This window comes from Capra hircus, chromosome 16 (genome assembly GCF_001704415.2).
Source record: "Capra hircus breed San Clemente chromosome 16, ASM170441v1, whole genome shotgun sequence".
Classification (NCBI taxonomy): Eukaryota; Metazoa; Chordata; class Mammalia; order Artiodactyla; family Bovidae; genus Capra; species Capra hircus.
Window position 1 is genome coordinate 70,888,521 of NC_030823.1, and position 15,040 is coordinate 70,903,560.

At 43.1% G+C, this 15,040-nt stretch overlaps 1 protein-coding gene across 2 annotated transcripts in view; it reads left to right on the forward strand.

Annotated features, from left to right (window-relative positions):
- The window catches only part of KCNH1 (potassium voltage-gated channel subfamily H member 1), a 417,456-nt gene that overhangs the window by 42,467 nt on the left and 359,949 nt on the right, over positions 1–15,040 (forward strand). For both annotated transcript variants that reach the window (XM_018060769.1, XM_018060768.1), the window contains exon 4: positions 9,512–9,640. In XM_018060769.1, the coding sequence (XP_017916258.1) occupies positions 9,512–9,640 (129 nt within the window). The remainder of the gene's footprint in view (positions 1–9,511; positions 9,641–15,040) is intronic.

Below are 15,040 nucleotides of genomic sequence, written 5' to 3' on the forward strand. Positions count from 1 at the left end.
TTGCCATTTCCTTCTCCAGGGGATATTCCTGACCCAGGGATCAAACTCGGGTTTTCTGCATTGGAGGCAGATTCCTTATGGACACCAGGGAAGCTGGAAAACACATATGAAGGCTTAAAGAAGAAAATCAATCACCCCAAAGACTCAAAGACTCCAAGAAATACTACTATACCTTACACTTTCTGGTGTTTTGTCTTGCAGATGTTACATAATTGAAACTTCTACATGTATTCAATATGAAATAATACCTTTAATCTTTTATCATGAAAACATCATAACAATATCCTTATAAAAATTCCCCATAAATATAATTTAGAAGGAATTTTATTAATACTTCCTTTATTGCTAGATATTTATGAACTCTAAATTTTCTTGATTAAACACAATGCTGGCATGAAAATCTTTGTGCAAAGATATTAGTTGACATTCTGAAATATTTCCTAGAAGTTGAAAATTACTGTGTCAAAGAATGTGAACCAAGGTTCCTGAGACATTTTGCCAAATAGCGTTTCAGAATTGAACCCATTTCCAAGTTCACTTGCAGACTGTGTCTGACTCATTGAACTGCTCCAGCATTGAATATTGAATCATTTTAAAAGATCAAATTGCCTACAATTACAGGGTTTTTTTTGTTTAACAAGTATTTTTAATGCAAGTGCAACTGAAGCATTTTTTCTTATTTAATATCCATTTAAAATTACTTTTTATATTAATTGTTCAGATTCTTTGCCATATGTTCTACTTAATTCTTGCGATTTTCTCATTGGTTTTCCTCATAAACTTTTAATAAATTGGTTTGTGCCCCCCCCACCCCCCCCATTGGTATTTGCAAGGACAACTTTGTAGGAAAGATCTAACTATTGATAGGCATTCATGTTTTTGTTACCGTTGAGGGAGTTGGGAATAATTAGCAGAAGGCTTCATTGTGTTTTGGAATGAGTGTGTGGAATACTATTATGTATCTTGGAGACTGGCTTATCTGAAAGGTTTCTTTCTATTTATTGGGCAGTCTAATCAGTAAACCTGGACCTTTTGGTATTGCTATATATTTTGTATCATTCCTTAACTCATTCTCAGTATGCTGGATAAGTTTCTTAAATTAGTGACAGTCATCATTCCTGAACTCATTTAGCAAATATTTAGGTGTCATTTTTGTGCTGGCCAATTAGTTTCTCCATTTTTCTTTTTTTTTAAAATATAAATTTATTTATTTTAATTGGAGGCGAATTACTTTACAATATTGTATTGGTTTTGCCATACATCAACATGAATCCGCCACGGGTGTACACGTGTTCCCCATCCTGAACCCCCTTCCCTCCTCCCTCCCCGTACCATCCCTCTGGGTCATCCCAATGCACCAGCCCAAAGTTAAGCAGTATTAGCCATGAGTGAAAGTACTCCACCCTCAGGACAACACTCCCCAGCATGTGACTAACTCTGCAACTCGTGGTGTGACTGGAAGCCCGGGTTTGGAAGCCTTGCATCAGCTTCTCCAGCAGAGAAGTGCAGGAAAAGGCAGCTTAGAGCCAGGAGAAGCTGTCAGCCAGTCCTTGATTACCTACTGCAGGCCTGTGGGTTTGAACCGCAGAGATCCACATGTGAGAAACCTACTCTGCCTTGAGGTGGTGGCAGTCTAGTTGTGAGGACAAATCATCGCTTGCCTAGTTTGCCAACAGATTGTCTTTTCTTTTTCCAATTCATTTTTGACTGCTCCGGGTCTTCATTGCTGCGCTCGGGCTGCTCTCTAGCCGTGGTGTGCAGGCTTCTCATTGTGGTGCTTCTCTCGCTGCTGAGCACTCCAGGGTATGCATGCATTTCAGTAGCTGTGGCCCCTGGGCTCCTGGGCTCAGTAGTTGTAGCGCACAGGCTTAGTTGCCCTGAGGCATGTAGAATCTTCCTGGATCAGGAATCAACCTGTGTCCCCTGCGTTGGTAGGCAGATCCTTTACCACTGGACCACCACGGTGGTTACCACTACCACCAACAGATCGGTCACTTATTCAGTACTAGAAGCTGTTTATATATAAGGGATATTGATACTAAATCACACACATATTGAAAGCTGTTTTGCCTATTAAATTTTTTCTCTTTAGTTAAAGACTTTAAAAATACCATATCTGTTGTTGTTCATTTGCTCAGTCATGTCCAACTCTTTGCAACCCTATGGACTGAAGCATGCCAGGCTTCCCTGTCCTTCACCATCTCCCAGAGTTGGCTCAAATTCATGTCCTTTGAGTCAGTGATGCTGTCCAACCATCTCATCCTCTGTCTTCTCTTTCTCCTCTTGCCTTCATTCTTTCCCAGAATCAGGGTCTTTTCCAATGAGTCAGTTCTTCCCATCAGGTGGCTGAAGTATTGGAGTTTCAGCTTCAGCATCAGTCTTTCCAATGAATAATCAGGACTGGTTTTCTTTAGGATGGACTGGTTGGATCTCCTTGCTGTCCAAGGGACTCTCAAGAGTCTTCTCTGACACCACCTTTAAATTTTTTTCTCTTTGACTAAAGACTTTTAAAATACCATATGTAAGTTAAAAAATGTTTTTCAGTCTTTTTCTTTGTGGTTCTAACCTTTATATAATACTCAGGAAGCTCTTCTCCTTGCCTAAATAATAAACATATTCTTCCATTTTCCCTTCTGGTACTTTTAGAGCACTATTTGTTATCATCAATCTCTTTCTTTCCAATTTGAAATGCTCTTTTTTAAAATGCTAAATGTTCACATTCATGTATTTGTGTCTCTCCTCCTCTTTTTTTTTTTCAGGAATCTTTTTGTAACTTATTAGCTTTGTGAGTTTGGTTAAAGTGCCTTCCCACTTAGGTTCTCCATATTTAAATAAAAGATAATGTCACAGTAGCAGTTCCACCTCACAGAGTTGTGAAAAGTAAACCATGATGTGTCAGGGTTTGGCCCCACTGTAAGCACTCAGTAAATGATATTATTGTTTTCATTTTTGCTTGTTTTAGGGTCACTGCCATTGGTTCCTAATTACTATGGAAATTACTATGGTTCCTAATTACTATAGTAAGTAACCCCTGTCATTAGTTTTCTCTTCAAAAATTTCTTGGCTGTTCTGCCACCTTTATTCTTCTATTTGAATTGAATGTCAATTCATCAAGCTCTGAGAAAAACAAATGAAAAAAGAAACAATTGAGATTCTGATTGAAATTGCATTAAACTTATATATTGAAAGAAGAGGTTTGACATCTTACAGAATTGAATCTTCTCATCTATAAACAGTGTAACTCTCTCCTTTATTGAGGTTTTGTTTTTTGCTCTTTAATCAAATTTAAATTACATTGAGACTTAAGCATTGCATTTTCTAGCTTTTCCCTTGTTATGGTTGAGACTGGCTCTTTTCCTTAGTGACAGGTGAAGGCAGCTTTGGATTTTCATTAAACTCCTTAAGATACATTGTCTTTTACAGTCATATAAACACCCCTGTGAGATGAGATTGAATATTTCAAACTTATAGATGAGGAAAGAAGGAAAGAAAGTAATAGTTTTATATATCCAGGTATCAGGCATTTCAACTTAATCTAAAGTCAGTCTTGTGGCTCAGACAGTAAAGAATCCGCCTGCAATGCTGGAGACCGGGGTTCGATCCCTGGGTTGGGAAGATCCCCTGGAGAAAGAAATGGCAAGCTGCTCCAGGATTCTTGTCTGGAGAATCCCATGGACAGAGGAGCCTGGCAGGCTACAGTCCATAGGATCACAAAGAGTCAGACAGGACTCTGACACACTAAAGTAGATCTAACGTAGACCTACTGTGTTACACCAGAGTAGTAGATAGATCTAACACACTAAAGTAGACTAACGCTAAAGTAGGTCTATTATCCCCGTTTTACAAATAAGGAAACTGATTCTGGGAGAAGTTCAAGTGACATGGCCAAAGCATACAATAAGTGAAGGCGGGGCTCAAACAGAGGGCTTGGGATTCTGAATGAGATGTCCTAAAGACTAGTGGTCACTACCTCCCCTACCCTCTCTCATATTCTCACACTTGTCGTTTGTCTCAGTAAAGTTGACCAAAACCTTGCTGGTCTGTTTCCCAGAGCAGACTGCTATTCTCTAGTTTCTGGACTCATCACAATGGCCCAGCAAGTGCAGCCCTTCCCAAGGGCCAGTCAAGTGGCTTGGTGGATTCTGTTGCGTTCGAATGTGACCTGGGGCTTCCCAGGTGGCGCTAGTGGTAAAGAACCCGCCTACTAGTACAGGAGACTCAAGAGATGTGAGTTCGATCCCTGGGTCAGGAAGATCCCCTGGAGAAGCGAATGGCTACCCACTCCAGTATTCTTGCCCGGAGAATCCCATGGACAGAGGAGCCTGGCAGGCTACAGTCCACAGGTCTCAAAGAGTCAGACACGACTGAAGTGACTTAGCATGCACCCATGTCATCTAAATTTGAAAGTGGCCTGGATGTCTGGCTATGGAAAGTGCCTGGAAGGATGTCCAGGGTCAGAGGGAGACTGATGGAGGCCAAAAATCCTGTCATACACCTGCACCTTGCTGTTTTGTTATCTGACTGTTGTGGTTGAGAAGCTCTACAGTGAGATTAGGTTGTCAGATTCATTAGTGCACAACGCAAGGGAGCAACATAAGAGATGACCGTCACAGAGTGGCCAGGAGGAGGAGCCTAACCTGGAACTGCCCTTCCGCTGCGCGTCCTCAGCCAGAAAAGAGCTGCAGCCTTTGCCATCAGTGGGATGTGTTTCTCCTGGATTTGTGTATTGATCTTCCTTTAATAGAAAGTTTATTATTGACCCTTGGTTCTTTTCACAGAAAAAAACATTAAGTACTTGCTTTTCTTGGTTTTCCCATGGTAGCCACTTGAGTGAGGAGGCAGAATTTTAACCTCTTGCTGATTTTGTGTGTGTGTGTGTATATCTGTGCATTCATTGTCTCTCTTGTATCTTGAGGGAATAAATCCTGCTTTAGAATCTGGGCTCTAGAAGAGATCCCCAGAGGCCAGCTGCCCCCAGACAGGTCTTCATCTGAATGGAGACAAAACATTTCTGAATATACCCTGGGTGCATCTGGAGGGTGTAAGGGAACCTGAATGGGTGGGGCTCTAGGCTCTGGATATTTCATGTTTGCTTGAAAAAGCTGTTTCCCGTATTGAGACTTTGAGTAATATTTCATTAGCTAAAAATGCTTCACTCTTACGAAGCAAAAGGTTGAAATGACTGGTCTGTGCTACCTAGGAGGGACTCATATATTCTCTTTTGGAAAAATTTCAGAAATGAAAAATTTGAACCCATTCTTCTTAATTTCCTCGATTTTTTTGGCTAGTGATAATCTGGGGGAGAGAGAGAGAGGCAGGTCTGAGTAACTGTGAGGACACCGGAAGTAGGATTTCTTTCTTTGAAAGTCAGCAGGCATGCCTAGAGCCTGCTAGGTTTTCACAGCTCCAGGCTGGCACCTCCTGGAGCTGAGCAGCATAGTCGCCTCCTGTGACCCCTGGGTAACGCTGCTCTGGATGGCACTGGACTAGGGATGTAGGACCATGAGACAGGAAGAGATCAGGCCTCCTGCCCTTGGAGCACATTGTTATTGTTCATTGCTCAGTCATGTCTGACTCTTTTGCAACTCCATGGGCTGTAGCCCACCAGGCTTCTCTGTCCATGGGGTTTCCCAGGCAAGAACACTGGAGCAGGTTGCCATTTTCTTCTCCAGGGGATGTTCCTGACCCAGAGATCGTACCCATGTTTCCTGCATTGGAAGGCGGATTCTTTACCATGAATCAGGGAGCTCTAAAGAAATAGTCCTTAACTGTTAAGGTTTGATGGGGGTCAGTGCACGACATTGTCTTTCCCTGCCCGTGATCAGAAGCAATTGAGAGAAATTCAGGCATCAGGAAAGTTCAAATATCACCTTTATGACTGGTAAATCTGATCCTAGAGGATGTATTTTATATCTATGGGAAGGTGAGTTTTTAAAAGTTAATATTAGAATTGGACAGACTTATCCACCCAACACAGCTACTGACTAAAAAAAATTAGTCACAGTCTGAAAGTAGCGAGTTATTTTATTTGGTGGGAATGTTAGGGACTCCAAGTCCAGGAGGCAGAATCTCAGTAGTCCTGAGAAAATTGCTCTGAGGAGGTGGGAGTGGGAGTCAGGTTATATATAAGTTCACAACAAAGAGGACAGGGAGTCTGACCATCAAAGATTACTGCTAAATTGTAAGGAAAGCCAAATATCAAGCTAAGGGATTTGGTGTTCTATGTAAGAGAAGATGCAAGCCTCTGGGCTCACTGAATTCATTCCGTTCCTCCGTACCTAAGCTATGTAAGGCCAAACCCTGTTTGTTTGTTTGTTTGTTTTGATTTCTCACATCCTGCCCCTACTTAGCCCCTCAGCTCTTCAGCAATCACTGTTAGGGATGACAGCATTTGCTGAATTGCAGACCCTTTTGGGAGCCTTCATCTATTCAGATGGTAGAGAATTCTCCTGCCAATGCAGGAGACCCGGGTTCAGTCCCTGGGTTGGGAAGATCTCCTGGGAAAAGGAATGGCTACTCACTCCAGTATTCTTGCCTGAGAAATCCCATGGACAGAGGAGACTGGCAGGCTACAGTCCATGGGGTCACAAAGATTCAGACATGATTGAGTGACTAACACTTTCATTCACATATGGCGGCTTGGAAACGCTGATGGCTGTGACATTTCTTGCCCACCGATATGGCAGGAAATATTTCATTTCACACAGGTAACACGAGAGAACCACAGTCTTCTCCTGCCAGCTATCCCCCTGCCCTCTGACCTCTCCCCTAACATTTACAGAATGAGGAAATGGAGTAGAGTGCTCCCTAATCTCTTAAGACAGCGGAGGAGAAAAGGTGGCCAGGCTACACATGTCCAGTTCTTACCCCCCATATTGCCAACCCAGGGGAAAGTTCTGGAGGGTTACACTGAAAGATGTCCCTCCACAAAAAACACCAGTTATGGGAAAAGGAGGGCTTCCCTGATGGCTCAGATGGTAAAGGATCTGCCTGCAGTGCAGGAGACCTGAGTTCGATCCGTGAGTTGGGAAGATCCCCTGAAGCAGGGGATGGCTACCCACTCCAGTATTCTCGCCTGGGAAATCCCTTGGACCAGGTTCACCCTCAACAAGCCCAGGTGATCAGCTGGAGAGGAACTCTTAAAGTAATAGATGCTGACTATATGAATTTTTGGCACAAGAAACAGATTTAGATATTGAAAAGGAATGATCAGAATAGCACATGTTTAGTCAGGGAACATTTCTGGAAGGAAGCAATGGGCCATTTGGTAGAGAGATGGGCACATAGCTTTAAACAAATAGAAATGAGGGAAAGTTCTTGAGGAGCTTGAACTATGGTAAAATGAAAAAGGCCTCCCAGCATGACAGATACAGTGGCTATTGTGTGACCTGGGAGATGTGAATTAGTGTCAGCAGCCTAAGTGGTCATAAAGATTAGATGGCACAGCCCCAGCTGGAACAAGTTCGTAGACACCAGGCCAGCTGGTGTAGCCCCGTGGAAGGCCCACAGGCGGCAGCTGTGAAGGAGGTGGTTCTGGGGATTCCAGCGAGACCAGGCTCCTGGCGTGAGACAGTGTGAGTGGGGGGGCCTCCCTTCTGACATATTACTGGTTTGATAAATCGGGTGTGCTTTCTCATTTACCCAGCTGAAAAAACACAGCTTTTAGCTTAGTTTTCTTTAGAGCAAAAGGAAAAGTGTTCTGTTTTTCTCTTTGTTATATCAGCTAGTATACAACTGAGAGCTGTGTGTACATAGGCTCAATTTTTCTTGAGTTTTCTGTCGTTTAATCCACTTTAGGTTCTAAGGAGCATCCTGGGAGGAATAGTAACACAGGCCTTCCAAAAACTGTGGATAATTCAGAGACCATATATTTTTTGATTTTGGAATTACTCTGATTTTTTTTTCCTTTTCTGGTTGTGCCATGCACCTTGTAGGATCTTAGTTCCCCAACCAGGGATCTAACCCTGGCCCTTGGCAGTGAAAGCACGGAGTTCTAACGACTGGACTGCCAAAAACTCCTGATTTTTGTAAGGTGAATTTTTTTCTTTCAAAACACATTTTTCTTAGGGTGACATTATGGTGTATTCTATGAGTACCCAGAAACTGGTAGGTATAAAGGGAAGGGACAATAGAGGTTTTAAAACTAACTGTGGATGGATATATAGGCAATCAAAATTTAGGAAGAATGTAGTCCTGTCTGATCCATTTGCTGCCTGTTTGACCATACATGGTGGGGTTATTCATACTTACATATGAACAAGCAGCAGATATATGAGCTTGTTACTGTTAAACTGATTAATCCAAGTGTTAATCAGAGATGTCTGTCTGTCCGTGTCATATAGTAGAGTTTGTTGCAACTATAGGCAGAGAGATCTAGGTGACCAATTGAGAATGTATTTCCATCTGCCTCTTATCTCCTAAAATAAAACAATAAAGGTAAAATGCTGAGCCCAGTGCCTTGTGCAAAGGAAGCTTCTCTAAGACTTAACAACACGGAGAAATATCTACTGTATTTTAGTTTGAAAGAGGTTATAAAATGGTATGTAAAGCAATATCCCAGCCAAATAGTTGTTTAGTTCCATTGATCCAGACGCTGTTTTAGGAGCTAGCTACAAGAGCTGGGCGCGGGGAGCCTCTGTTGCTCTGTGCCACATTTAGTTTTGTTACACAGGAGAGATTGGTGCATCTTGCTATGATGTCCTCAATAGACAGAAAACATCTATTTCTTTTCCTTATTTTTTGGGGGGGACGGGGAGCCAGAGACTAATTTTGTGCAGATATTTGTCCATAGAGCCCCGAGTAGGTGGCCTCTCGGAGAGGTCAGTCACATGAGCCCTGCGCATCTTCTCCTTCTGGGGTTTAGGGCAGTGCTTTGGGAGAGCTTGTTTACCCTTCCCTCTGGAGACCTCCCTTTCTGGGGAAGCCTTGGCTTGGATTTCCCTCCTTTCTCAGTGTGTCCTCTTTTGCCATCGTGTTGGACCTTTGAGATTTTTATTCTCGGGAGAAAGACTTGGAAACATAGTTTCTAGCCTATGGTGAATTAAGCATTTGAGTCACATTGATGGGTTCCCAAACCAAATTTTGGCACCGGAGTCTTTAGTAATGGAAATTTGAGTTTTGTGGTCTGCTAACCATGGATGGTGCTACCCAACTGGCCCCCACTCCTTGCTTGGTCTCTATATGCCCTAAGGTAAGTCTTCAGGTCTCTGTCCCTTAGTTACTTCCATAAGATCAGGAGGGATTTCCAACCCATTTTCTAACCATTTGACAAGGTTTAAGAAATCTGTACTTACAGAATTATTTGAACAGGAGAACCTCCTCCACTGAGTAGTTACTATGAAACTTTTATTCCAGCAAGAAGAAAAATTAGTGGTGTAAACCCCCAGAACCTGAAGGAATGAAGCCATTCTAAAAATGAATTAATGTTTGTACCGATTTGTTCCCAAGTCCTTATGTTGGTCCCTCTAAAGAGAGTGCAAATTACTGACCAACCTTTTGGTATTTCTTTCAGGGACACCTGTGTGGTTCTTTGTGAAAATTGCTCCAATTCGAAATGAACAGGATAAAGTGGTTTTATTTCTTTGCACTTTCAGTGACATAACCGCTTTCAAACAGCCGATTGAAGATGATTCATGTAAAGGTTTGTAATTCTGATTTGTACAAAAAGAATTATTATTATTATTATTTTTTGCCTATAGTGTGACTCTTTGTTACAGAGAATTTGAGGTTGCCACAGCAATCTCTGCACAAGGACAAATATTTAAACTTTAATTTGTGTTGGGTAAAGCATTGTATCATTCTGGAATGCACTGAGGGAAAAGAAAGTGAGGAAAAAAAGCTTTGGTTAGGAAGGCATTTTAATCAATTTCATACCTCTGTAGATTAACCCTTTCCAAGTAGACAGAAGAAGGTAATTGGGCACTTCTGGTATCTTTGGAACCTTTGCAGGTTTTCACATGACAGATGTCAGTTACCCCAATGAGCTGCTCATGACCATATTCATCTTATGTCCATGTACACTTCTTTAAATTCGAGTTCTAGCATTTTCAGAGTGTTAAAGCAGATTTTAGCACATCGCTACCTCTGTGGTTGATTAAGTCTGTGGCTGGTTAATTCATTGGAAACATGGCATTAATGAGGCCAGTGTCTTCAGTAACATTCCCATATGGGTCATTTAATCAGCTCCGGAACCACAGATTTTAGCACTCACCTCAGCCGTATCACACACACGTATTGTTTGAATAACACTGGGGACCTAGGAGAGGAAAAGGCTCAGGATTTCTAAAACAGTGATACTCCCGAAGTGGTCCAGCCCATCAGGCTGTCAAACCCAGAAGTCTGGAATTAGGAGGTTGTCAGAGCACTCTTTTCCAAGATAGTCAAGAGGCCAGGAGCTCTTTCTCGTGGCAGTATTTCCTGGCTGGGCGGCTGATTTTCCAGCTGTACCTGAGACCCTGCTCCTTGCATTTTTCTGAGCTGCAGCAGAGAGATAGGAGTGAAGTTCAAGGGAGAGTAAAACTGGGGCATGTTATCCTTGATGTGACAAACTGATTGTTAAATGGCAAGAAAGGAGGAAAGAAAAAGCTTTCCATGGCTGCTCCCTCTGGGGCTGTGTCCTCTGAGGGCGTATAAAGTCCTGCCACGTTTGGATGCTCATTTTTATAGAGTTCAGAGCACAGTGCTGTGCGCACAAGTGCATCCTTTTTTTTTTTTTTTTTTACTGTCTATAGCTCAATAAATCGATGACAGCCTGCCTTTGGATTTCAAGACCAGAGCAGATGTAAATAAAGTCTCTCCACTGGTCTGAGCCTCCCACAGTCTCCTTTTTTTCCTGCAGATTTGTAATTCCCTGATTTCTGGTTTCTGACTTGAAGATTTCTCAGTGCAGTAGCTATCCCTGGGCGATAGACTCACTCGTGATGAGTGTCATCCTGTTACCATCTAGAAAGGCCATTCGCTTTTTTAACTGGGTAAACACATAAATAGCACGTTAAAGATAATCTGATATTTTGACACTTATTTTTGCAAGTTTTCTCTGAAAAATGTGAACTAGGGGATGTGGTTGAGTCAGAATGTTTCTTATCATCACCACTGGAACATTTTCAGGTGATGTGAAGGGATTGTTTAGCAGGAAGAGCTGAGTCAACTTAGAGTACCCCCACGGGGTGTCCGCGTGGCATTCTCGGGGAGCCTGAAAGAAGAGATAAATCAGACTGATACAGGGAGACTCACTGAGGTTTATTTTTCAGGCATAAAATGCTCCACTTCTTTTGTCCTGCCTCACTCATGCCTTCCCCTTGTGCATTAAAGTTTTTGTACACACACGCACACCCTATTCCCTGTTAGCCAAGGGAACCAGATATTAATTCTCTTTGTCCATGAAATACATAGGAGTAATACGCGGCTTGCTTCCTAAAAATTTAAAATATACACGTGTGCACACACACACAAGTACACACTGTTTGTCCCTCAATATAAGAATGCAGATAGTGGGTCATGTTCAATGTTTCCTCCAAGACGGGACTTAATAAGCCTGTCTACTTCAAATGCTATGGCAGATATGTTTAGACCTTCCCACTCGTCATGTCACTGTGCCCCTGACCCATGTGGATTTGGTGGTCTGTTTAGGACAAGGTCAGGTTTTATACTAATCTGTTGATGATGGAAGAACATGATAATTCTCCAGCCTTGTTCGTTGTAAGTCTATAAACTGCAGTTCTGGCTGTAAGGGTCCAATATAACGGTGGGCAAACATCTTGTAGATGGAAAATACACGGCCATGTGACTGGGTGATTCTCCTGACTTGACATTTCTCCTTGGAAGTGTTCTCACATTGTGAGATTCCAGCCGGTCTAGCTGCGCTTTCAGTGCAACACCTCAATCAGCATAAAAAGTCTGAGTGTTGGTGACCCAGGCTTGCGTAGAATTCATCTTCAAGAAAAAAAAGGTTTCTTTATTTTGGGCTGTGCTGAGTCTTTGTTGCTGCATGGGCGTCTCTCTAATTGCAGTGAGCGGGAACTACTCTCTGGTTGCGGCGTGTGAGCTTCTTGCTGTGATGGCTTCTCTTGTTGCAGAGCGTGGGCTTTACTGCGTGTGGGCTTCAGTTGCTGTAGCTGGTGGGCTCCATCGCTGTGGTTTTCCAGGCTCTACATCATAGGCTCAACAGTTGTGGCACCTGGTCTTAGTTGCTGCATGGCATGTGGGATCTTTCTGGACTAGGGATCAAACCCATGTACCCTGCGTTGGCAGGCAGATTCTTTACCACTCAGCCACCATGGAAGCCCGTAGAATTCACTTTTGAGGTGTAATGGAAGGATGGATAATTGAAAACCTCAGAAAATCCCCAGGTATTTGCTCCTTAGCCTAGCAATATGAGATGTTTTCCCATAAAGTCAGCTATGCTTAGATTGTCTTTAAAATGATTTTGTTTTTTCTGATGGCTTTGTGCCGAACTTTGGGGCTTGGGAGTGGGATGGGTGTATCCTAACAGTAATTCGAGAAGCCAGTTGGTGCCTAACATTTTCCCATGAACAACTCACAAAGGGGAGAACACACAGGATCATTGGTGATAGACTATTTTAGCATCTGACACAAAGTAACTCCCCTTTGGCCCTAAGCTCCAATCACATGTGATGGGCCCTGGGTATGCTCTCTAAGCCTCCTCTTTTATTTAGTGTATCAGTTCTCATGACCCTTTTCATGACTTATCTAGACCCCTGATTGCCTCATCTCTTCTTTCCTGTTCATCTTTTGGCTATTTCCCTTGTTCTCTGATAAAAAAAAGTGCCCACAAATGGCATGGAGCAAGGGGATAAAAGTCAAGCTAGGTTTGCTGTTTGGAAACAGCTGTAGTGTGTGTGCATGTGTGTGTGTTTAAAGGCTGAAGGAGAGAGTAGGTGGGAATTCTTGGTTGAAATGAGACTCAGGGACGCTCTGGGGTTTCACTTGTTCCCCATCTCTTGCTTTTCTGTTTCTGTGGATAATTGGGAGTGGGCTGCAGGGTGTTTTTCTCTGTTGAATCCGCCCTTGTAAACCAGGCAAGTAGGTAGAGAAGAATTAGAGTGTAGGGCTCAGAGGTTTTTTCCACATTGTTCACCCCACAATGAGTCACCCCTCTTGTTTGCTCTCTTACCTCACTGAATAATCTCACATTAAAGGAGCAAATTCATTTTCAAAGATCCACACATTTACTTCTAAATTCAGGGTTAAAATTGAGCCAAGAGTAGACAACAAAATGAATGTAAAACTCTGAAGGAGATTTGTAAAGGCCAAAGATATAGAATATTCAGGGCTGAAGGCTCTGGCAAGCTGCCCTAACTGCTGACCCTTCTCCACGAATCTTCACGTGGGGTACATATGAGGTGCTCTCAGGGAAGAAAGAGGGTAATAGATACAAAGCACAGGCCCCCGCCCTCTTCAATAGTCAGATTTTCTCTCTCTGCACTTGGGATGACTGGAAGGTGATGATGTAGTGACTTCTGCTTGAAGAAGCCATTCTAGAGTTTTGGTTGTTGGTACATCGATAGAATGATCTGGGGGCAGGAAGACTTGAGGACACCTCGGCAGTGTCCACACTGGTGGCCCGCGTGTCCTTGGTTCCCTGCTGGGTGTTGGATTACGGCTCCAGCCCCTCTCAGGGACTCCGTGGCTCTGCAGCTCAGGATGTGCCTGCGTCCTGGCCTTTGCCCCCCAGGGTGCTTCCAGGAGTCCTCTGCAACTTCTGTTCCAAGTGCTCCCAGGCGGTTTCCCAGGGAGGGGCCTCTAGATCTGTGTTTTCTAGTTTCTCTGGACTTGTCCTGGGAGGAGCTGCAATTTCAGCTCCTCTTAGAACCATCTCTTCTGGCCTAGGGAGGATACAGGGATGTATGGGCTAAAACAGCCTAGTGGGGGACTCACCCCAGCTGAAGCCAGTAGCCAGTGTGGGCTCAAGTAAGGGAGAGAGGGTTGTCCTTACTGAGTGGAGAAAGGACTCAGTGAATACTTTCTAGCTGCTTGTTAGAGTGCAAACTGCGTTCCCCTTCTCCTGTCCTTCTCCATTCATGCTTTGTTCCCCCCTCCTGTTTACCCTTCTCATCTTGCCTGATCATGTGATGCTTTGATCGCCCCCTGACACACCCAGCCCTACCTGCCATGTGGTGACCTTTAAGACAGAGCTAGAAGAACCCTGAGCTGGGGATTTCTTCATCTGAGCTCAGTTCCCTGTTGAACTCCCAAATGGGATATAATTGGAAGGGTGTGCAGAAATACCTCCTAAAACTGAATAGAGTTTGTAAAACGGGCCACTTTTCCTTTGGGACTTTATGTCTACTGGAAACCCAGATAGAAGTAGGACAATGGGAGAAAACAATTTGTTCTTCATCCACGTTTATTCAGCATACACACTTACTGGGTGTCTTTGGGGATGTTTAGCTTTATGATCGACACTAACAGTAAGGAAATGTAAGACAGAGACCCTGCTCCTTATAGTCTATTTGGGAGATGTGCAGACAGGTAAGCAAATAAGAGCAAAGAAGCCTAACCAATAATCTAATGGGAGCCTGCCTAAGGCAAATAGGGGTACATAGGCGGGAGCCGGTGATTTGGCTGGGGGTAGGTGGTATCAGGGAAAGGCTTCCTTGAAGGCAGAGGGTCTCCCAGCTGCCTTATTTTCCTTGTGGAAGTGACTTCCCTTAACAAGATCACCTTAAGCTCGATTCTCATTGAGTTATTCTCCCCCAGGTGGCCCCTCGGACAATAGGAAATTGACTTTTTCCAGCAGCGTTTTTCCTGATGCTCTGCTGTAAGGGACATTGTTGGTCCAAATTGTACATTTATCTTCTACCAAACCCATTTGCTTCTCTTCTGTGTTTTCTTAAAATTTTTATTGATGTATAATTACAGTAGTATGTAAGTTTCAGGTGTACAGCAAAGTGATTCAGATATATGAATGTGTATACATACATACTCTTTTTCAGAACTTTTCCATTATAGGTTATTACAAGTGAATATATTTCCCTATGCTGTACAGTAAATCCTTGTTGTTTATCTGTTTTGTGTATAG